A 24,029-nucleotide genomic window follows, 5' to 3' on the forward strand; every position below is an offset into this window, starting at 1 on the left:
CTGGGTTTTCAGAGCTCCCGGGCTCTGTTGCCTTGGGGTCTGTCCCTGCGGGCGCAGTGGCCTGACTTGGCGGGAGGGGCGGCCCTGTGGGGGTCGTGCCTCCTGGTGCCAACCCGGGACGTCAGTCCTGGAGGCAAGGGTGAGTAGGAAGCGGTGTGGCATGGGCGGCTCGGGCAGGCTAGCCAGCACCGCCCCGGCCGCTGCTTTAGATTCTTGGCCCGCCTGGTCTGAGGTGTGGCCTGAGCCTCCATCCCTGGCCTCGAAGCCTGCTGCCTCTTCTTTCTATGCTACTTCCTCCGTTATATAAGGAGAACCACCGCTGGGGTTTCAGTCAATGACTTATCTAAGGTTGCTTCTGAGGGGCCGTGAAAGGAAGAGAGGATGGGTGGAAAAGCATGTTGTAAACTGTAAAGTGCAGTGCCAAAGTGACAGTGACCACTTCTTACAGTATATTTACAAATTAACCGAGGAGCAAGGGATTATTAACATGGTGTCTGGTAGCTTTCTAGAGTCTTCTGTGATCATCCAGGCAGGTCTATGTATGTGGGAAGTTAGCCATATCATCACTACCTAGCAAACAGGAGTCACTGCATTTGTGGGTCTCCCTACGCCCAGTCTTTGCTTCAGCTTTCCTGCTGCCTTGAGGTGGCCTTACCCTTTCTCTTTCTGGAACCCAATCTCAAGTCTTACCATGTCCACTGACATCTGTCACAGTCTCCAAGCCTTTCATCCTAACCAGAACTGCCTTTTCTTTGTGTGTGAGCTCAGCACCACCACTTTTGCACAGTAATAATTAGAATATTTATTGCACAGGCTTGTTTTATAATGATTTAATGATGATGAGACATTTATAGTTTATAGCACTAACAAAGTTGCTTTGATTTCTATCTATTAAAATTATTTATTGGGGGACAGCAAGGAAAATAACATTTCTGTAAAAAAAAAAAAAAAAAAAAAAAAAAACCTAGAGGAATGGCTTTCCCAGGGTTTCAAAAATTAAAGTATAGTAGAGCCATGACTCTTAAATTCACTATTTCTTAATGTAGTGGCCTTATCACCATACCACTCATCTCATTCTCTGCCAGAACCCAAATTTAGATAAATGAGAAATTCATAAACAGTAGAATTGCTAATGGTGGTACATGCCTATATTCCTAGCACTTTCGAGGCCTAGGCAGAAGGATTGGGAGTTTAAAGCTAGCATGGGCTACATAATAAGTTCTTAGGCAATCTGGTCTCTAAATTTTGAGACCCTGTCTTGAAAAAATAAGGAAAGGGAGGCAAAGAAAAAAGAAAGCCTCACTACTCCCTGAAGTTAAAATTTGATCTGATTTATCCTTTGGACTTGGTACTCACCCTATGACATTTCATTCAAAACATTCACTTAGCACCAGTTGCATATCTATTACTGAGGTAACTGCTATATATATATATATTTTGACAGCTTTCAAAGTATTCAAATAACTTTTTTTGTGGTCTGGCACACCTAAAACTCTGTCCACTTTAGATCCGAAATGATGCTTTAGAATTCAGAGTGATGACTAGAGTAGTTGGCACCTCACTTGTTGAATAAAGGAACATAGCCAGCCCTTTTAATTGTTCATATTTACTGAAACCTAAAGAGCTGAGGTAGTCTGAAAACACACAGCTGACCAGGAACTTAAATGCTGTTCCCTACTATGGTTTATCTCAGTCCTTGTTTTGAGCTTCTCTCTAGTGACTTTGATATGATCCTGCATATGATACCCTTTGTTCCAACATGACAGAGATGCTCAGACAAAACAGAAGAGCCTCACAACTTTGTCTTCCTTATTTTCTGCTAGCATGTAAGCCCACATCATCAGCAAATTAAAGAAAATCAAAAGCTAACCTTTACCATAAATTAATATTTTCTAAATAAGAACAATTCCATAATCCTTGTCAGAAACATAGGCAGGCATTTTATGTCTTTCTGCAATACCAGATTTTAGTGAATGACAATAAATTCACAAGATAAAGCCACAGCCATTTCAATGATAGCCCTTTGCCAGATAATCCCACCTACTTTGGTAATCTGACCAAGGCAACTGCAGATTATTTATTCTCTCTCAATTACTCATATTAAACTGTACACAGTAAATATGCATATATGTGGTTTACAGAATGAATACAACTTAAGCTATGGTATAATGCTAGGCTAGAGGTTTCAGAAGTAGACTGACTTAAAAAACAAATTCAAGTAGTCTGCCTTGATAAGTAACACCACCAAACCAGTCACAGAGAGCAAGCTGTTGCTGTTCGCATCAGGCCACAAGATAGGGTGGAGGGCAAAGATATTTGGTCAGATGCAGAGATGAGAGCAAAACCAATTAGAACAAGAACAGTGGACTCAAATCCAGACAAGCAAAGAGGTGGGAGGACAGATTGCAGTGAAGTAGGCTATGTCAACAGCCAGGAACCCAGCTGAGCTGAAGCCTCAAGGAGCATTGAGAACTCTGCCTATCAGTCTTTGATGTGCACACCAGGTCTCGGAAGATAGGTTGGTGAGGGCCATTGCCTTTGCTTTACTAGGTCTTCCACATTATATGGTCCAGATGAGGAAGTGTTCAGTAAGTCCTTGGGGCTGGTTTCCTTAGTATCAATATGCTTATATGCTTCCATGGTCTCAGTACACCTTGAAAAGTTCATAGGTTGGCACCCTCTCTGATCCCTCATGATGCTACACAGTAATTTACCATTCTATGCTGCAAGGATGGTGCTAGATAGGAGCTAGCATTCACTTCACCCAGGAGCACACTCATCTTCTACCCTCAAAACAGAATTCAAAAGATTTTAATAAACTGGGGTCTCCCAGGCCAAGGCATGGGTTGACAAACCACTATTTTACCCAATGGGGAATAACAAAGCAGGACACAGTTGGATCTCAACAAGAATTGTGTGGAATCATATTACCTATATTAATCTTAGAAGTGATGTAGGATATCTTTCTGTATGCTGCAAATATGCGTTGCTTTTATTGGTTGATAAATAAAACTGATTTAGCCAGTGGCCAAGCAGAATAGAGCCAGGTGGCAAATCCAAACAGAGCTAGAGAAAGAAGGCAGAGTTGGAGAGACACCATGTAGTCATGGGTGTTGGGAGTGATAAGATAAGGGGTAACGAGCCATGAGCTTCATAGTAAAATATAAAATAATAGAAATGGGTTAATTTAATTGTGAGAGCTAGGTAGTAATATGCCTGAGCCATTGGCCAAACAATTATAATTAATATTAAGCCTCTGAGTGGTTATCCGGGAACTGGCAGGTGGGAGAAAAACTTCCAACTACATAGAATCTAGTATGACTTTTAAATTCTGTGCCTAATGTAATTGTCTTCTCATTTCTTGAGAAAATTCTCTCATTCCACAGTTAAGCAAGTAGTACAAAAAGCCATCTAATTTGCCATGTTATCCAAGTTGTAGAAATAGTTAAATCCTATTTAAATATTTATAATAAATCATGTTTACAAGCTACCTACTTGGCACTGATACGTCAAGTTTTAGAAATGTTTTGTGCTTGTACTCATCTCAATCACTGTTTCAGGTCACTCATGTTGTGGAGAAAACGATGAACATTTCAGAGAATGTGCTGTCTTCTGGATCCTCACTAGCATCGCAGGTTCATGCTGCGGCAGTGAATGGAGATAAGGGTGCCCTTCAGAGACTCATTGTTGGTAAGCCAATCCCTGTAAACTTGGATGCTGTAATAGACTGGGGAGATGGTTCATTCAGTAAAGTGTCTGCCACACAAGCATGAGGACTTGAGTTGAGATCCTTAGCACCCATGCAAAAGCCGGTGTGAGACAGCCATCAAGATCTTTAGAGCTCATTGACTGCTCAACCTGGCTGAACTGAGGGACTCAAGGTTCAGTGCCTTTGACATAGCTCAGCAAGTAAAGGCACTGGCTGCCACACCTGTCAGCATGAGTTAAATCTCTGAGACCCACCTGGTGGAAAGAGAGAACTGACTCATGCAGGTTTTCATCTGACTGCCACATGGGTCTTATCATGACATGCACACCCATACACATACACATGTATATGCATACACATACACTCAAACAAAATGAATACATGAATGTACTTTTTTCCAAGGAAGAAGGTGGATAATAGCTGACGATAATACACAGTCGGTGCTGACTTCTGACATTCGCACACACATGGTTACATACACTAATACCAAAGAAAAGCAAGCAAATAAAAACAACTCTGTCCCAGGAGAGTTTGTTCATCATTTAAATTTACAGTGTGATTAAACAATTTAATGGGCCTTTAATCCCAGCACATGGGAGGCAGAGACAGGCAGATCTGGTGAGTTTGGGGCCAGCCTGGTCCCCTAGAGGAAGTTCTAGGACAGGTTCCAACGCTACACAGAGAATCCCTGTCTGGAAAAACAAAACAAAAAAACAAAATGAAGCAAAAAAAAAAAAAAAAAAAAAAAAAAAAAAAAAAACAACAACAACAACAAAAAAACCCCACCAACTTAACAAAATTATATTACTAGTTACATTTTACTCTGGTTCTTGAACAAGAAAGAACTTAAATCCTGAAGGCTCAGAATATGGTTTAGAAAGAGGTAAATTACTTGATAAATTTACTGGGCAATATACTCAAAGTATTAAGTTTATAAATAACTTTTGATGATTTAAAATTATTCTCTGTCATTTATTATGTATTTATGGTTTAGAAGTCCAGCATGGAAGTCCTAGAAAGAACAAGATGAATAATGAACAGAATTAAGGCCAAAATGGCTAAAACAAAAACTTTCCAGAATTGTCAAAACCTCCAGCCCACATAGTCACAATTTTCAAAGAAGAACAAATTAAAATGAAAATAAATATCATTTGTAATATTTACACATCCCAGTGTTTGATGACTTCATGACTGATAATAAGCAATAAATTCAAAACTACTTGAACTTTCATACTTGATCCTTTAGAACTTTTTTCATCTTACATTCCCACTTTTTTTATGAGCTCTTACCTATAAACTCTAACCTTTTGTAAGCGTCAAGGGTATGTCTATTCTTTGATAATTTCCTTTATACTTTCTACTCCATGGCTTTTTTCCTGCTATCATTTTGCTTTTTTCTCTACTAAACAAACTCTTCTTTAAGAGTAAAATAAATTGCCTCAAATTTTGTATATACTACAAATCTCTCTCTCCCTCTATGAGACACATTGTTCTCCCTTCACCTCAGCTGCCTGCATTCCCAGTTCCTTCCTGGAACTTGACATCTGGGACCTCCATATCACTCGTTTCAATGCTCAATCATTGAACTGAAACACTTCCAGATCACTTAACAATTAGAAGCAGTAGTTTCTCCTCCTCCTTGAGCTTTCCAACATAATTTCTTCCCCAGTTTTTAGCCACCAGTTTCTCTCTTTATCTCTCTCCCTGTCCAGTCTCGATCCCATGGTCTACTAGTACAACTTTCTTTTGGAAAAACTCACTCTTTTGCTCACGTCTGTTTCACCTGGCTATAAGGCTTTCACTCTGGATGGACCTAATTTATGTACCCTGGCAATCCCAGAACAATTAGACATAGCTTGAAGTTTTATATGTCAATTCTTGATCTCTGCTCCAAATAATCACTCTACACCTAACCATCTATCATACCACAATTTTCCATTGTGAATACTTGGTACATTCCTTGTATCCTGAAAGCTTGGCTTCCAATTTCTCCTTCTTTTCTCAGATAATAATGTATGATCCCTAGAAAAATGGAGACATTAAATAAGAACTCCCTCATCTTTTAGAATAATATCTACAAATCTTCATGTGTTTGTGCCTATGCTCTTCCTTTTTTTCTGACAAAATGGAAAATACTCAGCTTTCTATCAAAGGCCAGTTCTTCTTGACAAGGCCTGTGTTCTATCCTTCCATCTTCTCCAGGAATTTATTCCACTTTGCTTAAACCTCTGATAACATCTTCAAACTTTTGTTCGCTCTCATATTAGAAAATTCTCCAATAGCATTTAAACATGCTCTGTTATTATTTGTATTTAGAAACTCCCTCCTTGTCCTTTTATTTGCCCGTACATACATTTGTGTCTCTCTGCTTTCCCTCACATGTACATTGATACAGAGCTAAACTGCCATAACTGTGACTTGAAGAAGTCAGACTTTTGACTCATTATAATAGTAAAAAGGTATATGAGCATCCTGGGGTGAGTAGGAATCTCTCCACAGAATCAACTGGAAATGCTTGTCTCCACAGACTTAGCATTTATGTGGTTTGCTTGGTGGATAGAAGGCAGATACTGTCTTTTGCAGTCAAAGCCCACTTGTCAGAGAGATGCAAGGAAATAATTTGTCAGTAAGGAGGTAGTCTGAAATTAAGAACAGATCCACACGCTAGGACAAAGGGGGCTAAAGAACCAGTCTTTCCCTGGATAGTTTCATGTCTTATTAAAACCCACAGTACACAGTTGCAAAGAAGCAAAATAAAAGAATGGATGGTAGTAGTTACCATTCTGTCACCAAAACTGTGCTTCATGAGCCATCTACACCATCAGCCTCATTTTTTCCACCTTAATCCATTCTTTCCTGTTGAGAAAACACAGAAGATGTATATACCCTTTATTTTATACACATATAGAAAGAAGCACATATAACTTACACAACTTACACAATGCACAAAGCAAATACCCATTAACCTCCATCTAAATTAAAGAATACTACATTGTCAGTACCCCAATAGTCACTTATTGTCTTGCCTGTGTTTGTTTTAGACAGCAACTCTTTTGGCCCAGGCAGACCTCAAACTCCCATTGTAGCTGATGATGAAATTGAACTCCTGATCTACTCTTTCCTACAGGCTGGGATTATAGGCCTCTTCCTTTAGTGCCTCCTTTTACCCTTCCTTCCTTTTCCTTCCTTCCTTTCTTTCTTTCTTTCTTTCTTTTTTTTTTTTTTTTTTTTTTTTTTTTTTTGTGAGTGAAATGCAGGATTTTGTACTTGTTATACCCCTACACGTATCTTGACTTTATAATAATCATATCATTGTACGCTAAAAAAAAAAAAAAAAAAAAAAAGAAAAAAGTCTATACACTTACAGTCTTTCCTGGCTTATAAACACTTTTGTTTCTCGCCATTATACTTGAAACATCATTTTTTTCTATTTTGTTTTTAAATTTAAATTAGACACAAGCTTTTTTTGGGGGGGTGCTTTTTTGAGACAGGGTTTGTCTGTAGCTTTGGAGCCTCTTCTGGAACTAATTCTGTAGACCAGGTTGGCAACTCACAGAGATCTGCCTGCCTCTGCCTCCTGAGTGCTGGGAGTAAAGGTGTGCACCTCCACCGCCCAGCTGTCTGACTCTTAAAAACCTCCATACCATAAGGCTGTTCTGTACCATAAGGCTGTTTCTTCAAAAAGAATTGCTCTGACAATCCAGTCTCAGTTTTGTCTCTCCTTATTGTATTCTATCTTGGCATTCCATATGCTTTCTTCAAGAGACTGTATAACTGTATTCCTGTAAGTAACTATTTTAATGTCTTTCTGTTTCTCATAATTTAGTGACTTCTTCAAGAGCAGACTGAATCACTCATTATCATTTTCAACACAGTACTTGATACATAGTAGGCATGTGAGAACTATTTGTTGAAGAAATGAGTAAATATTATAACTCTTATTTAATTGTCTTTCCTTCCCAATAGTCTTATGAATACTTTGAGGGCCAGAACTAAAAGTGAATTGAGTTGAATTAAATTGAATTGAGAGACAGATTGAGCAAAATTCCCTGAAGGGGGGAAAACTTGAATCAGAGTTCCTCAAGAAAAAAAAAAAAAAAAGAACTATATAAAATGACTTCTTCATTGTTTTAATGAAAATTACAATCTTCCAAAGAAAACAAACTGTGGGGTATGCTGTAAAGTAAAAGCACACTAGTTCATTCATATAAACTAACAAACATTTCATTGTAAAACTCTAAACTTTCCTATAATTTAATATATCTAAAAGAAAAGTCTTAAAAACTAAAAAGCATTACATGTAACAAGTATAGAGTTAATAAATTTATTAATTGATTCCTGTGTTTTCTATCACCTTGTCCAAGGAACTCCTGGGTCCTTACTGACTGAAGGACACTGCTGGTCTTTTAGGCATTGTGCCATTGTATTTTCTGTGCATACAACCACACCTTTATTCTGTGGCATTTCCCAACTCGTGTGTGTTCATGCTAAAATATGTTTTCTTGATCTTAAATTTCAGCCTATTTTAAACATCTTTTTACATACCACATGTTTGATGATCACTACATATGTGCTATTTCTCTTTCCTAAACTAGTGTCATAATACTACTGATGAATTATTTTTCTTGTATCTTTGTTCACCAACTGCTCAGTGAATTCATTCACTTTAGCATTTTCTGTTTTCCCATCTCTGTTTCCATGGAGAAATATGCCAATGATGCATTTGACTCCATGGAAACGGATGACTGTCTCTTTCTTACACAACTAATTAAATCGAACACTTTCTGAGCTGTCCATTGTCCTGGAGAAGGACTAGAGGCCTTGTCTGAATGAAACATCCTTTTAGTCACAGTCCTTGCTGTTGCACCTAACACAATGATGGTATGGATGCTTTAGCATTTCCCACTTCCTAGATTACCTGCTGACCCAGCTACACCTTTTATTACTGTCTACCTTCTGAGCAAGAATACTTTCTCAAAATCATTTCCCCATGTAGTATCTCTGAAGAAGTTAGGTAAAGTTGTGAGCCCTGTAAGTTGAAGAATCCAGGTATTATTTCAGGTACTATTTCAAATATTCTTTTACATCAACCTTTACCTTAAATACTAAATTGTATATCTATAAAATGTAAGATGGTTCCTGGGCGGTAGTGTATGATTTTAATCCCAGCACTCAGGAGGCAGAGGCAGATGGATCTCTGTGAGTTTGAGGCCAGCATGGTCTACAGAGAAATGTCCAGGACAGCCAGGGATGTTACACAGAGAAAGTCTATCTACAAACAAACAAAAAAGTAAAATGGTTATAACTTATAAAATATTTAATAATTCATGTTTTGTGATATTAAAGTACAGTTGGCCCTCTGTCATGAGTTCAACAGGCACAGATTCACCTAATTGAAGACTGATAATATTTGGGTGGGTAGGGGGGGAACTTGTTCTGTACTGGACAGTGTACAGACTTTTCTGTTTTTTTTTTTTTTCTCGAGACAGTATTCTAAAATAATTCTGTAAGATTTACATTGTATTAGGTATTATAAGCAATCTAGAAACAATTTAAGATATATGGAAAAACACATGTGGGTTATGTATCAGTACTATGTGTTTATAAAGGACTTGAACATATACAGATATTGGTAACTGGAGATCCCAGAACCAGTCGCCCTGAACATCAAGGGAAGACTGTGTACATGATTATACTTGTTAGTATTAGTGACAAATTTAGCTAACCTTCATAAAGTCATGTTTTACGTTACTAGTCACTGTTTTGTTTTGTAACTTGTTAATGAATTTAACAATGTATTCTAACTAAAGACATATGGGACTTCACTGTCTGTCACTGTCTGGATACATCTTTCTGTATACACATACACTTCCATACTTACATGTAGAGAATAAGAAAGAACTGAGTAACCTTGGGCCTCCATTGATGAACTGAACAGTTACCTATAGATGAGAGAAAGAGAGAGAGAGATGCCATAAAAGACAGAGCCATTATAGGTTTGAAGAGAAAACTGACTCTAGAGAAATGTTCAGAGACCTACAAGGATGACCCCAACTAACAATCTGAACAACAGTTGAAAGGCTACCTTAAATGCCCTTCCCTGAACAGTTACATAGACTGAATTTGGCTTAACATTGTGTTTTGGGTGGACATGCCTATGTGCATACACACAACAAGTTGCACAGACTATAGGCTCTTTTGGCAATGTGGTAAAGTTTATAGACCTATTCTCATAAAAAAAAAGTTTAATTTAAAATTTAAAAATCTACAGAATTCCAAAGGAACGCCAATAGATTGATATACAGTTACTATATATTTTAATATTAAAACATAGTGAAGCTATAGCATAACTTTTGGAACATATTTAATAGTAAAATCTAATGGCATGTCTCCAGCCATGATAATTCTGAAATAGTTATGGGTGCAAGTGATCTTTTCAGATGCTTATAATGATTTTAATGGAAAAGATACCTTTAAACATTCTGTAAACTCTGGAGTACCCTCAATGACAGCAAATGCCTTCCCAAGCCTGTGACATTATGAAAAGTGTGGGGAAATAAGTGAAGGAAAATGAAATAATACACCCATGATGTCAGGTGAAGATGACATGTTCGAACAAGCAGCAGGATATCAGCGGAGAATCCCATTTATTTCTGGGCCAGTGTGGTGATACGGCAGTTGGGGAATGGCACAACTGTCACTGCTAGTGATGGCCCTTCCTTTTAATTAGAGCTGGAGCTCAGGTTGTCACACCAACCAGCCCATTAGATACTCAGATTCTGCTGCTTAAACAAGCCTTGCAATGACTAAATGAGATCCAGCAGTGGCTTTCCTACACAATACCACTCTGCCTACCGAGCTGTGCTCAAACACAGCAGAATGCCAGACCTAGGTAAACAAACCCCAATTGGTCATGGAAGAGAAGTCATCTCCACAATTCACAGATTAATTAAAACCACAAGGCACACTAGCCAACTGCTTCTGTGTTAGCTGTCCTTGAGAAGGCCACCCTCTCATAAGCCCTACCTCTGTAAAAACATGTTGTTGTTAGTTAAAATTCCCGGTCACCAAAATGCTTTATTTGTCTCCAGAATATTATTTTTGTATGTACCTAATATGTATTAGCAAATGTTGTAATTGAAGAAAATAGAAAGAGACTAGAATAATTAGATAAAGCCTTCCATCAGTTATTTTGTTTGGGCCCCAAACTCCTGAACCCCATAGTATTCTCATTACTCAGAAACTAGCCCAAAAGTCATTGTGTCCCCCACCCTACCCCATCCCCAACTGACACAAGGCAGGACCCACAAGATGTTTTTTATAATAATGAATGAGGTTATATACTTTCAATTTCCTCAAATAGACAGTTTTTACCTCAAAGTCACAACATACTGAATGGTGGTGACATAACCCAATTAAAGCTTCCCTTTTGGGAAATATAACCACTACTTAAACAAAAGTCTGTCAGGGATTGAAGTCAAATGCAAAGTTTCCCTGTATCACAGGAGACATAGGAGGAGGCAGCTATGAGCCTACATTGTTTTCTTCTAGGTGGCAGAATAACATGGTAGCCCTACAGTGTTGGCTTCACTTTGAATCTGAGGAGCCTAATCAGTTAGGATTATGCCAGGGCATGGTGTTCTCTTGATTTTCTTCATTTATTCTTGTGACCACAGTTCCTAGTTCAGTTTGCTTTCTTGAGTTTCCAAGAAGGGATCACACTTTACAATGTTTGATAATATTATTAACATCTGGCTACTACTGTCTTGATGGAACCCTAGCAAATTGAACACCTACATAGTGTCTCTTTCTCATGAAAGACAACTCAAAACTAGCCTTACTACAGCATATTCCTTGTGTTACCTTGATGGTCTGTGATTCATAACACAATCATGCTCACTTACGTTACATTTTAGGTTTGCAGTGAGCCTGGACTTAAATGAGACTTTACCTATAAATGAAGTAGTAGTTCTGGGAGTCTTCTGGATGCAATATTGAAGAACCTTATAGAGAACATAATTAGTTGGACCACTAACATGTTTTGCATATCTCTGTTATTAGACATGTTGACTCAAATGTAACACTGCTTCCATGTTCAAAACTAAGGTTATAAAAAAGACCACCTGCCTCCTTTAGGAGTTATACAAACCTGACTATATTTGTATATTTGAATTTCAAGCAGTGAATTCTTTGTTTTGTTACCAATATACACGAAAATGGTAAATCATTGAAGAAGCTGTTAGTCTTTCTGGTTCCCAGGACAACCAGGTGTAGAATATGTGCTGAAGTGTTCTTTGAAAAGGGACATAATAAAGCCGGGTGGTGGTGGCACACACCTTTAATTCCAGAACTCGGAGGCAGAGGCAGGCAAGCAGATCTCTGTGAGTTTCAGGCCAGCTTGGTCTACAACGCTACACAGAGAAACCCTGTCTCGAAAAAAATTTTTTTAAATTGAAAATAAATATATAAATAAGAAGGGAAGGAAGGAAGCAAGCAAGCAAGCAAGCAAGCAATAATGGAAAGGGGAAGCTTACAGGAGGCCTCAACCCTAGGCGAAGAACTACAGGCAAGTAAGGAATTCTGAAAGGGGGAAAAACAGTTCACCTGGTGAGCACCACACCAATTGGTTAGCCAATAAAAAATGGTCAGCCCTAAAGGCATACATAAAAGTGATATTATATGAACCAAACAGGCTGCATTTATATATTTAGGAACATACACCACGCACAAACACAGCAAACTTTTCTTTTTAGAGGCCATGTATTTGAAAGAGAGCAAGGAGTATATGGGAGGGTTTGAAGAGAGGAAAAGAAAGGAGGAAACAATGTAATTGCATAATCTCAAAAAAATTTAAATATGTTTTTTAAAACCTAACACAGTAGCTTAAATTCAGGTACAAAATAGCCTAGGCAGAAATACCATGTGCATTGCTGTTTCCTCAAATAAAACATTTCACTTGGTCAGTGCCTCATTTTTATCAGCAGAGTTCAGACCAAGTCACCAACCGAGCAATTGCCTTCCTTCACACACCATAGTGCCTGATCAGTACCCATGTCAGAAGCAGCAAAAATTGCAGCAGCTATGGTCATTTTATTGTTACTGGTTTTAAGTTTAATAGCACATAATACACTAAGAGTTCCATTTTGTATACAATTATTTTAATTTTGACAAGTATAAATGTCCAATCACAACCACGTGTAGTAACATTGATCATACAGTGAAGTTCTGTCATGCTTTCAAGGTCACATGTGGTCCCTCTCCACATCCTTTGGTAACCACTGGTCTTTTCTTCCCCTCAGCTAGGGCTCTGCTGTACCTATCGGATGTTCTCTGCATTAGCTGATGTTGTTTGTTTGGGTTTTGTTTTCACTCTACCTGTGCTAGAGTGCAGTGCTGTGCAGGGGTGTCACGTTGTGGGTCAGTTTACATTCCCGTGTATTAATGATGTTGCCTTCTTTTTCAGATGTATATTCGGTGAAATGTCTGTTCACACATTCTGTGCCTTTTAAATTGCATCATCTGTCTTTTTAGTACTCAGTTGTAGCAATTTCTTTACTCGGAAAAGAAGGTATTATCAGATATGTGTTTCATAAATTTTTTCTCTCCATTTATGTTTGTCATTTATTCTCTAACAATGTTTTTCAGACACAAAAATTTTGAATTAGTTTGAAAACAAATTTGTGTATGTATTATTTAGGGATCATACCTAAAATATCCTTAACACAGGTTAGCTTCTAACAGTTTTATAATGCTATAGTTGTACATTTAATTCAGTGATACATTTAGAAGTAATTTTTATCTTCTATGCTATTTATGAACTAAGAATGTATGTCTTCCCAGAATTTACATATTGAAATCCTAAGCCACACAATATAATAATCAGAGGTGAGGCCTTTGAAGAATTATTTAGGTTTTGAGAATGAACACTCACAAATGAGATTAGAGAGCTCTCTAGTTTTCTTACTGTTTAAAATATAAAAGTCTGTAGTCTGCTACCCACAAGAGGGCCCTCACCAGAATCCAACCAACCCTGCTGGCACCTTGATCTTAGGTTTCCATGCCCATAATGATGGAAAATAAGTTCCCGTGGTTTAAATGTCACCCAATCTATACTCTTTTGGTATAGCAGCCTAACCTGGTAAGATCACAGCAAAGTATAGATAGAAAGGTTTTGGTTGGTTTGGTTTTGTTTTGGTTTGGTTTGGTTTGGTTTGACTATGAATTCCAGATTTTTCAGCTACATGTGCTTAAAATACTGCTCTGTGGTTTGCCTTTGCAGCTTTGTAAAAACCGATGAATCATTACAAGCATGTTTCCAATACTCCCAGATCTGCTATATTGACCCATATAGCATGTCGATCTATAGCAATCCTTGCTGTTACCACACCATCTTCGTTACTGTAGCTCTGTGTCTTCAAACTATATAATACAAAATGCTTCAATTTTAGTTTTCCTTTCAAAAATTATTTTTCTTCTCATTGCTGTAGATGGAACCCAGAGTCTCACACTTAGTAGGCAAGTACTATATACTGAATTATATACCTGGCCCTTGAAATAACTTTCCATCTTTACATTTTTCCCTTTCCATAATAATTTTAAAAACACAAATGTACAAAAGTTGATTGGGAAGAATTTTAGTACATTATCTTAGTAGTACTTTATAGGAAGGAATAACTTTAAAGTTGGTTTCTTTAACAATTGTCATACTATAAGAGTTTTCTAGCGCTGCCTAAGAATTAACACAAACTTAGTTTAAAACAACAAATATTTGTTACCTTCCAGTTTCTCTGGGTCAGGGATCTAGATATGGCTTAGCTGGGCTGACAGAGTGTCAGTGAGGGTGGATCTCATCTGAGGTCATAATTCTTATCCAAGAACATCCTGGCAGAATTTACCTTTGTGTAGTTTTAACATTTATGGCAGTTTGCCTCTCTTAGGCCAACAGGTGTCTTGGCTACTTCAAGTCTCTCCAACACCCTACCTTTTCTCTACATTATTTTAAAAGCAACCCACCCATGTGCTGTGGGGTATGGCTTGGTAGTGGTGTGCTTGAAAATCATGTAATAAGTACTGAATTTGATCCCCAGCACCCACCACAATCATTCAATCATCAATCAATAAAAGCCACTCGAGTTAATGTTTCATGATTACCTTAAATTCAGTGATTAATGACCTAAATTTTGCTGCAAACCCCATCATATTTACCACAAAACAGAAGATAATTATGGGATGATGCCCTACCATATCCACAGACTCCCCTCACTTAAGAGGGGATCATACAGGGCATGTATTCTAGGAAGTGGACATCCTACTTGCTATATTAGTTGCATTTTTGTTGTTGTGCTAAAACATTATAAGCAAAGGCAACTTAAGGAGCAGTTTATTTTGGCTCATGGTTTCAGAGGGCTAGATTTCCATAATGGTAGGGAAGACATGATAGAGGAGCAGGAAACTAAGAGATCACATCTCAAACACACACACACACACACACACACACACACACACACACACACCAGAGACAGTGCACGGGAAGAAATGCCCCCTTGATTGACTTACTTCTTCCAGCAAAGCTCTGTATATTAAAAGTTCCATCACACTCCAAATAATGTCACTAACTGGGAACCAAATTTTCAGATACATAAGCCTATGGAGGATATTTTTCATTCAAACCAGTACAGGTGCCATTTCAGAATTTTGCCTACTGCAAATACCATTGAAGATATCTATACATTTAATAGATTATATCTTCCATGGAATTTATCCATTTCTTTTAGATTAAATGATTATGGGCATAAAATTAATTTGTGATATTCCCTTGTTTTTAAATGTCTAACGGTCTGAAGTCTATACTAATAATTTTTCTTTTGTCCCTTATATTAAAAACTTGTTTTCACTGGCTTTTGTTATTTTATGTGTTTTTACAATGTTGGGGAACCTCATATATGCAAGTCAAATGTTCTGTCACGGACTACAACACTGCCCCGTCTAGTATCATCTATTTTTAATCATTAGTCCAATTGTAGATTTTTTTTTTATTTTCCAAGAGCCTTTAGCTTCATTGATTGTTCTGTTAATTTTTTTCATTTTAATTTTACTGATCTCTATACATACTTTTATTATGTCATTAGTCCGATTGTAGATTTTTTTTTTTATTTTCCAAGAGCCTTCAGCTTCATTGTTTGTTCTGTTACTTTTTTTTATTTTAATTTTACTGATCTCTATACATACTTTTATTATGTTCTTTCTCCTTTTGGATTAAATTTGCTTTTCTTAGTGTACTAAAGTACAGTTTATAATCTGAAACAGTTCTTCTATTCTTTTGTATATTTTCAGTGTTGTGTGTTTCCTTTGAAGCTTCTCCTCTGTGTAGGGCAAGAAGCCTGTAATATTTTTATATAAAAATGATTTGTTTTAAATTCTCCCTTGAAATTTTCTCTCTAACCCATGCATTATCTTAAAGTATGTTATTTAACTCCCAAGTATTTGATGATTTCCCATTACACCTATTTTATTTATTATTTGCTTAATTATATTACTACCAGAGAACATATTTGGTAGATTTTCAGTGCTTTAAGTTTTTACTGTTGTTTCTGTGAACCAGTATTCATAATTCTCTTCCAAGTACACACTGGAAGACTTTGCTTTCTTGCTCTTTTGGAGAATGCTCTGTGGGTGTTCCAAAAGATAGTATCTGCTGTTACTGCATAATGTTCAATAAATATTTGTTGGACCTTGCTGCTTTTCCAATGATGCTTGCTTTATCCTTACAGGTCTTGATTTTAAAGATTGTTGGTATTTTGAAAGAGAAATGTTAAAGTTCCTAAGTACAAGTTTCTTTCAGAGGTTTATAATTTATCAGTTTTGCATATATATTTAGCATTATTATATATTTTTGTTGAATGACCTTTTATAGTTACAGAATGCCTCTGTGTGTTCCACATAGTTGTCTTTGCTGTTGTCTACCCTATTAGATAGTAACCTACTTCAAATTTGTTGATTAGTGTTTGCATGTTAAGTCTTTGCTCTGATTTTACTTTTAAACATTTATTATTATATGGTAAGTGGATTTTTGTTTTGTATAACTAGCAAGTAGTTGGGTCTTTTTTAAGGTTATTCTGTTTTTATTTTTATATAAATTTTTTATTTAAATTAGAAACAAGCTTGTTTTACATAACAATTCCAGTTCCTATACCCTCCTGTCCTCCCCTGTTCTCCCCAACAACCCCTATCCCATCCCCTTTCTACTCCCCAGGGAGGATGAGGCCGTCCATGGGTAATCTTCAAAGTCAGTCATGTCATTTGGAGCAGGGCCCAGGCCCTCCCCCATGTGCCTAGGCTGAGGGAGTGTCCCTCTATCAGCATTTCATTTTAAGATTAAAAAGGAACACTCTAAGGTCTTTTTTTTAAGTATTTATTTATTATGTATACATTGTTCTGTCTATATATATGCCTGCACACTAGCTACCTTTTATATACCTAGTAACCTTACAGGAAGTGCCAGGTGAAAGAGGTTCTATAGGAGCTAATTGAAAGCCTGTGGCAATATTAGATTTAGGGAAATTCAAGGAAGCTATAGTCTCATGTGGCATCCATTCACCATTTGTGAAGCAAATTATAAACACTTGGTCAATTTGTAATAGGATTATCCCCATATATTGGATAGATTTGATTAAAGCTGTCCTAGACCTGAACCACAATTACAATGGAATTCCTGGTTCAAAGAAGAGGCTAAGAATATTGAACAAAAGACTAAAGCAAGAGGTATGGATATGGACCAATATCAAATTATTAGAGAAGGAGATTATGCTGTTTTAGAAAGGCAGTGTCAGTATGATGATCACCTCTTGGTTTTATACCATGCAGCAGCCTTGAATGCTCGGGATAGAATTGGAGAAACAAGAAAGGAAATTGAATCATTTACAAAAGTTATACAGAACCCAAAGAAAGCATTCATGGATTTTGTATAAAAACTGTCATCAGCAGTCAATAGAATGATACCAGACATAGAAGCTAGAAAAATAGTAATTGAAACTGGCTTTGAAAATGCCCAATACAGAAGGATAATTAGACCTTTAAAAGCAAGATCAGCACCTTTGGAGGATTGGATCCAAGATACAACTAATATTGAAGTTCATGGCCATGATGATGATACATGGATAGGAGAGGTGATTTCAAGAGGTTTAAAGAAAAATCAGAATGTCAAATGTTTTAATTGTGGCAAACAGAGTCACTTGAAAAGGGATTGTAAACAGGTCATTTCTAGAAATAATTCTTTTTATAAACATAATTCAAGCAGAATGCCTCTCCCTTCCTGGATTATACAGAAGGTGTGGCAAAGGCAGGCATTGGACTAAGAAATGTAGTTCAATAAGAGATTATCAAGATAATACTTTGCCTTTGGGAAATGCATTGAGGGGCTTATCAAATGCCCCGATGTCAAAGCAGGTTCATACGTTTCCTGCCACCATGGTTGAAACTCCTTCCCAGAACAATTAAATAACCTAATGCCTATTTAAAGAAAACATTGTTCTGGGTGATAGAAGAGCTTTAAAAGCTAAAATAAACATTTCAGGAGAAACCATAAATCAAAATTGATAAAGATTAGATTCGGAACCTCCCCAAAGTTAATGAAATGGTTCAGTGAGTGTTGGCGTTTGCCCCAAGCCTAATGACCCGAATTTGATCCTTAGACCCTACATGGTGGAAGGACAGAAATGACAACCACAAGTTGTTCTCTGACCTCCACATGTGTATCATATCATGCATACATATGCATGTGTGCTCATACACATGTAAATATTTTTAAATTATTGTGATTATTTTTCTGTGTATGTGTGCATGTGAATGCAGTGTCCATAGAGGTCAGAAGGTGGCATCCTCTGAAGCTTGGGTTACAGGCTGCTGTTAGCTACCTAGAATGGATTCTGGAAATCAAAACTGTCCTCTGTAATACCAGTATACACTCTTTTTTTTATCCCCCAGTTTTTTGAGATAGATTTTCTCAGTGTAGCCCTGGCTGTCCTGGAACTTAATCTGTATACAAGGCTGGCCTCAAACTCACTGAGGTCCATCTGCCTCTGCCTCCCAAGTGCTGGGATTAAAGGCATGTGCCACCACCAGCTGGCACAGTACACACTCTTAACCACTGCAGTCTCACATACCCCCAAATTTTAATTCCCTCTATATAAATAGATAACCATATCATACAGTGTTGCTTTTTCCAGTCATCAAAATACAACTTGTAAAATTGAGGAGAATAATCAACTGTATTCTCAGTCACTGTTGAGTTGTCTTTTTTCATTTTTGATATTCTAGATCTTCTTGTCACCTCCTTTCTCTTTGAAGAACTTTCTACATTAGTTTAATGAGAACTGACTGATGACTTTAAATTCATTAGTTTTCCCTTATTTTATATTTATTAATAAAAGATATTTTAACTATGGAATTATGAATTGACAGTTTTGTTTCACCCAATACTTGAAAACTGTGCCTGTTCCCTGGCCTCTTTAGCTTCAGATGAGGAACTTTCTTTTGAATGGGTACTTCTCACAGGTGTCTGTTGCTTTCATCATTGCTATCTTTGTTTTCAGCTTTCACAAACTTTATTTGACTGACTCAACATAGATTGCTTTGGGTTTATTTTGTTTGATCTTTTCTCAACTTCTTACATCTGTAGATCTTCATCTTTCAACAATTTGGGCCATGTCTAGCCATTATGTCTTAAACCATGTTTGTATTTTTATTATACATTTTCTAAAATTTTGCAAATGCATTTGTGTGTATGTGAAAGTGCAGGTGTATATGTGTCTTAGCAAATGCATGTATGTATGTGCTCTGCTACGTACAGCAGGCTAAATGGCCTGAAGCTTCCAGGGGTTCTTTGGTCTCTACCTCCCATCTTGCAATAGGATCAGTAGATTTATAGCTCATGTTACTGTGTTTTTATTCAGCTTTTGCTCAGGTCCTGTGAATTCAAATGCATGTCCTCATACTTATGTGATGAGCACTTCGCCAACCAAGCCATCTCTCCAGTTGGTCAACTATTTTTTTTTTCTTTTTGTATTTTACTGTTTTTCTTACATTTTGAAACACTGATGATTTATTACTGGTTTTTTTTTTCTGACTGTTAAAAACCCCCAAAATTTCACTTTTTGTTTGTGCCTTTAGTGTTTGTTATTCAAACTGAATAAATTCTTTGGGTCTGTCGTCAAATTTTGATTCTTTCTTGTGTCATCTTCATTCTTCTCTTAAGCCATTTAGTATGGTTATGCTTTTGCTTATTTTGATTTTGCACTTGTTTATTAGAAATTTATCACTATGATCCAGCATGTTGATGTATACCTGTAATCTCTGCACTTGAGAAGCCAAAACAGGAAGGCAGTTTGAGGTCACCATTGGCTACATAGTGAGATTCTGAACAAATATGCATAGATATATAAGTGGTATATACATGTAAATGCAATTATATGTGTTAATAAATAGATAAAATTTTCTTTGGACTTATATTTCTATTTCTCTTTCGTTGCAGAGACTTATTTCCACATTTGTGTCAAGAGCATTAATAATTGATTGTTGGAGCACTTAGAATTTCTTTTAAATTTTGTCATGATTATAATATCTAGATCATTACAGTTATCTTTTACTAAGTTAATATTTTCAAAACTCAGGTTATCTAGTAATTTGAAACTATATCTTTAACATTTTATGTATAATGATACTGGATTCTAGTTGTCCTATTTTAGAAGGTTAACAGCCTGTTTGGTTTAGAGTACATTCTGTTTCAATTTTATAGACTTTGGTTCAAGTATTGACTCAGTCTTCAGATCCCTTGCAGGCTCATCTGGCCTTTCCTACTTCTGGGCTTTCTGTCCAGGTTAGGACGTGGGCAGGATTCTACCTGTAGTTCAGTACCCAGAGCTTTTGCTCTCCTAATTCTGGTCAATTTCACAGACATTAGTCATGCCATGCACTAGTTTAAAGAACTGCTTTCTCCAGGTGCCTTCCTCTCCATATCCTCTCTCTCATTAAGAAAGGGTAAGATAATACTTCACTGTTATCCTTTACTTAATTTAGGGTAGAGTGGGGAGGAGAAAGGTGTGTTTTCTTTTCATCTATAAGCAGAGTAGAACAAGAATGGTCAGAAAGAATCATGTGACAGTGCCAGGTCCTTGGGCAGGTAGGGCTGTGGAGGAGCCAGTCCTGCCTTTCCCTCCTTGGGGATGAGTAGGATGGAGAGTATGGAAGACCCTGACACCCCCCCCCCCTCCTAGTTACTGGAGAGAATTGCACTGAGTCTGGAGCTTTGTCAAAGCAGGAGCTCATTTTATTGTTACAGGCATGCACTTATTTAGTGTTAAGAAAGAGAGTGGGGACCTCAGGATGGGGTGAGGTGTAAGGGCCAATAATATTTCATCATGTTAGCAGTAGCTGGGCAGAGGCAGTTTTACTGAGTCGCTCCTATATGGAAGTGATAGGCCAAAGACAGGTCGACAAACTCTAGACAAGCTCAAGAAGTTCCATTAGACCTTGTATACCAGCCTTTTTAGGCCCAACATGACAGAACTACCTATTTCCCAGTCTTCTCTGCCATCTACTCTCAGTATGCATGTATATAGATCCATAAACTTCTCTGAGCCTCAGTTGTTAATAATGTCAGATTGCTAATATCTACCTCATAGACCAAATTTAATTGAAACAATATGCAATGGATTTAGTACAGTACTCAATAATAAGGATTTAGCAAGTGTATCTCCTACTTATATTAGTAATAAGGACAATAATTAAATATCATTCTTATACTTACAGGAAACCCTTCTCTTAAAGACAAAGAGGACCAGTTTGGGAGAACTCCACTTATGTATTGCGTGTTGGCAGACAGATTGGACTGTGCAGATGCTCTTATAAAAGCAGGAGCAGATGTCAATAAAACTGATCATAGCCGGAGAACAGCCCTTCACCTTGCAGCCCAAAAGGTGAGAAGTTCAATAACATTGAAGAGGAGACTGTGGCTGTTTTTTACTTGACTGGTAGAAGTGTGCAATGAACAAATAAATGGTAAAGGCATGGCACACAGGCTTCTGGGCTCCTACAAAAATAATCTATAACTGTGGGTATACGGTCTATAAAAACAAGGTAACTGGGACTGTTGGTGAAGAACAGGTCCATTGATGAAGAGCTTGCCTACAAGCACAAATATTTCCAGAACTTACGTTTAAAAAGTAGAAAACTAGAGACAGGCTGATCTCTGGGACTGACTGGATAGCCAGCCTAAAGTAAGCAGTAAGTTCTGGGCCAATAAAGAACCCCTGTGTCAACAAAATGCAAGGTGGATGGCACCTGAGAAATAACCACCAGGGCTGATTTGCAGCCTCCACACATACAAACATACAGCTGCAAGCACCCTTGCACCTACACACAAAATCCATGTATGGAGAGAAGATAAATGCTAAAATGAAACACAACAGAGCTGCTTGTGGTTGGGCTTATTATCAGAAATGAACATGAATCTTTATGCTTTGCGTGGTTTATTTTCTTCCCTCATGAATATTACTTTTACAATCAAAACCTTCATTCTCTTTAGAAAGCTATGGCATTAGGGCCATAAAGAAATTTATTTTCAGTTTTTTACTGTAATTTTAACTTCTTAAAAATATAAAATTATATTGGCAATACTAGTGGTTTCACATTTTTAAGGTTATTGTAACGGAGTTCAGGGGTTTTTTGTTTTTGTTTTGTTTTTTTTGTTTGTTTGTTTTGTTTTTGTTTTTTGAGATAGGGTCTTACTATGTAGCTCTGGCTGTCCTGGAACTCACCCTTTAAACCAGGCTGACCTCAATATTACAGAGATCTGCCTGTCTCTGCCTTCCAGGTTTTGGGATTAAAGGCGTGGGCCACTACAACAGGTTCAGAGTTCAGATTTTCAGAGTTTCAAAATTTAAGATAAACACAGTAAAACGATAAAACAAGAAGCTACTAAATTAATTCAAAGACTTGCCTAAAAATCATTTTCCATCCACAAAGTTTAGTTTTATAAGACATACTTCTAGTTTATAGTATTTTTTATACTTCATATTTTTAATAAAAAAAAAGCACTGAATATTAGTTAGATCCAGCATAAACTATTAGTGGTATTTTCCATTTAAAAAAATGGCCAGACAGAGCTGATTAATTGAAGGGTTAGAAAAATACCTTTTCACGAGATGAATGCATAAAATGATGCTGTCATTAAGATCTGCTGCTCACTGTGCTGTCATATGCACACATCAGTGAGGTGTGTCAGTTTGCTTCCAGTTACTTCTGAACTGATTTTCATTATAGTAATTTATAAAACAACAATAACAACAACCAAAACACGCCATCATTTTTTAACCTCAGTTTTAACTGCTACTCAAGTATTTATACCCTTTCACATAAGCTTGTCAGCTAACTAAATTATTCACTTGGGAAGGGTAACTACATTTAGCTTATCATAAAAAAATAAGATTGTTCCAATATTAAAAATGTGATGTTCTTTAGACTTCTCATTGTGAGTCACATAAGTATGAAATTCAACTTTTAAAAGTGTAGGTTGGAAGACCCTGATATCAAGTAGATTATTAGGGAGGGGGATAAGGACTTAAGTTGGTGATCTAATACTGTGACTTCTTGGAGAGTAAATATGACCAGCATGGTTGGCAGGGGGCTTGCCTCATCAGTAAAGGTAGCTTTGACAGATGCAACACATTATTTTCTGTTCCTTTTTGTTTCAGTGTTAATTTGGGGTTGTTATTTGTTTGCTTGCTTGTTTTGTGGGAGTTTTTTGTTTGTTTGGTTTCTTTTGGTGGGTGGTGTTGGTTGTGTGCGTGTGTGTGTGTGTGTGTTTGTGTGTGTCTCTGTGTTTTGCTTTGAGACAGAGTCTCAGTGCAGCATACACAGGCTTCAAACTTGTGGCAGTTCACCCATCTCAACTTTCCTAGTGCTGTAATAATTAGAGGTACAAGCCACCACACCAGGCTTCTTATTTTGATACTTTTAAATTTTAAAATTCTTATATGTATTGTGTATACATGCTATGTGAGCATATGTGGAAGTCAGAGTCCATTCTCTCTTTCTACTTTTACCTGTGTCTGAGGATTGAACTTAGATTTGAGGGTCTCTAGCTTGTGCAGCAAATGCTTTTGCCCACTATATTACTTTTCAACCATGATTAAGACAACTTCTAGGAAAAAGAGTTTATTTGAGCTGACAGATCCAGAGGGTTAGAGTCCACAATGGCAAAGTGAAGGCATGGTACCTGGAACAGCAACTGAGAACTCACACCTTGAACCACAAACAGGAAGCA

The 24,029-nt window shown here is 37.2% G+C and overlaps 2 protein-coding genes across 2 annotated transcripts in view; one reads left to right on the plus strand and one right to left on the minus strand.

Annotated features, from left to right (window-relative positions):
* The window catches only part of LOC127224676 (bile acid-CoA:amino acid N-acyltransferase), a 1,166,658-nt gene that overhangs the window by 119,716 nt on the left and 1,022,913 nt on the right, over nucleotides 1-24,029 (minus strand). The window lies entirely within an intron of this gene.
* The window catches only part of Invs (inversin), a 148,597-nt gene continuing 124,581 nt past the window's right edge, over nucleotides 14-24,029 (plus strand). Inside the window, exons 1-3 of the mRNA XM_051187791.1 lie at nucleotides 14-139; nucleotides 3,561-3,690; nucleotides 21,515-21,681. Of these exons, the coding sequence (XP_051043748.1) occupies nucleotides 3,585-3,690; nucleotides 21,515-21,681 (273 nt within the window). The 5' untranslated portion in view covers nucleotides 14-139; nucleotides 3,561-3,584. The remainder of the gene's footprint in view (nucleotides 140-3,560; nucleotides 3,691-21,514; nucleotides 21,682-24,029) is intronic.

The sequence above is a fragment of the Phodopus roborovskii genome, unplaced genomic scaffold (genome assembly GCF_943737965.1).
Source record: "Phodopus roborovskii unplaced genomic scaffold, PHOROB, whole genome shotgun sequence".
In the NCBI taxonomy this organism is placed as follows: Eukaryota; Metazoa; Chordata; class Mammalia; order Rodentia; family Cricetidae; genus Phodopus; species Phodopus roborovskii.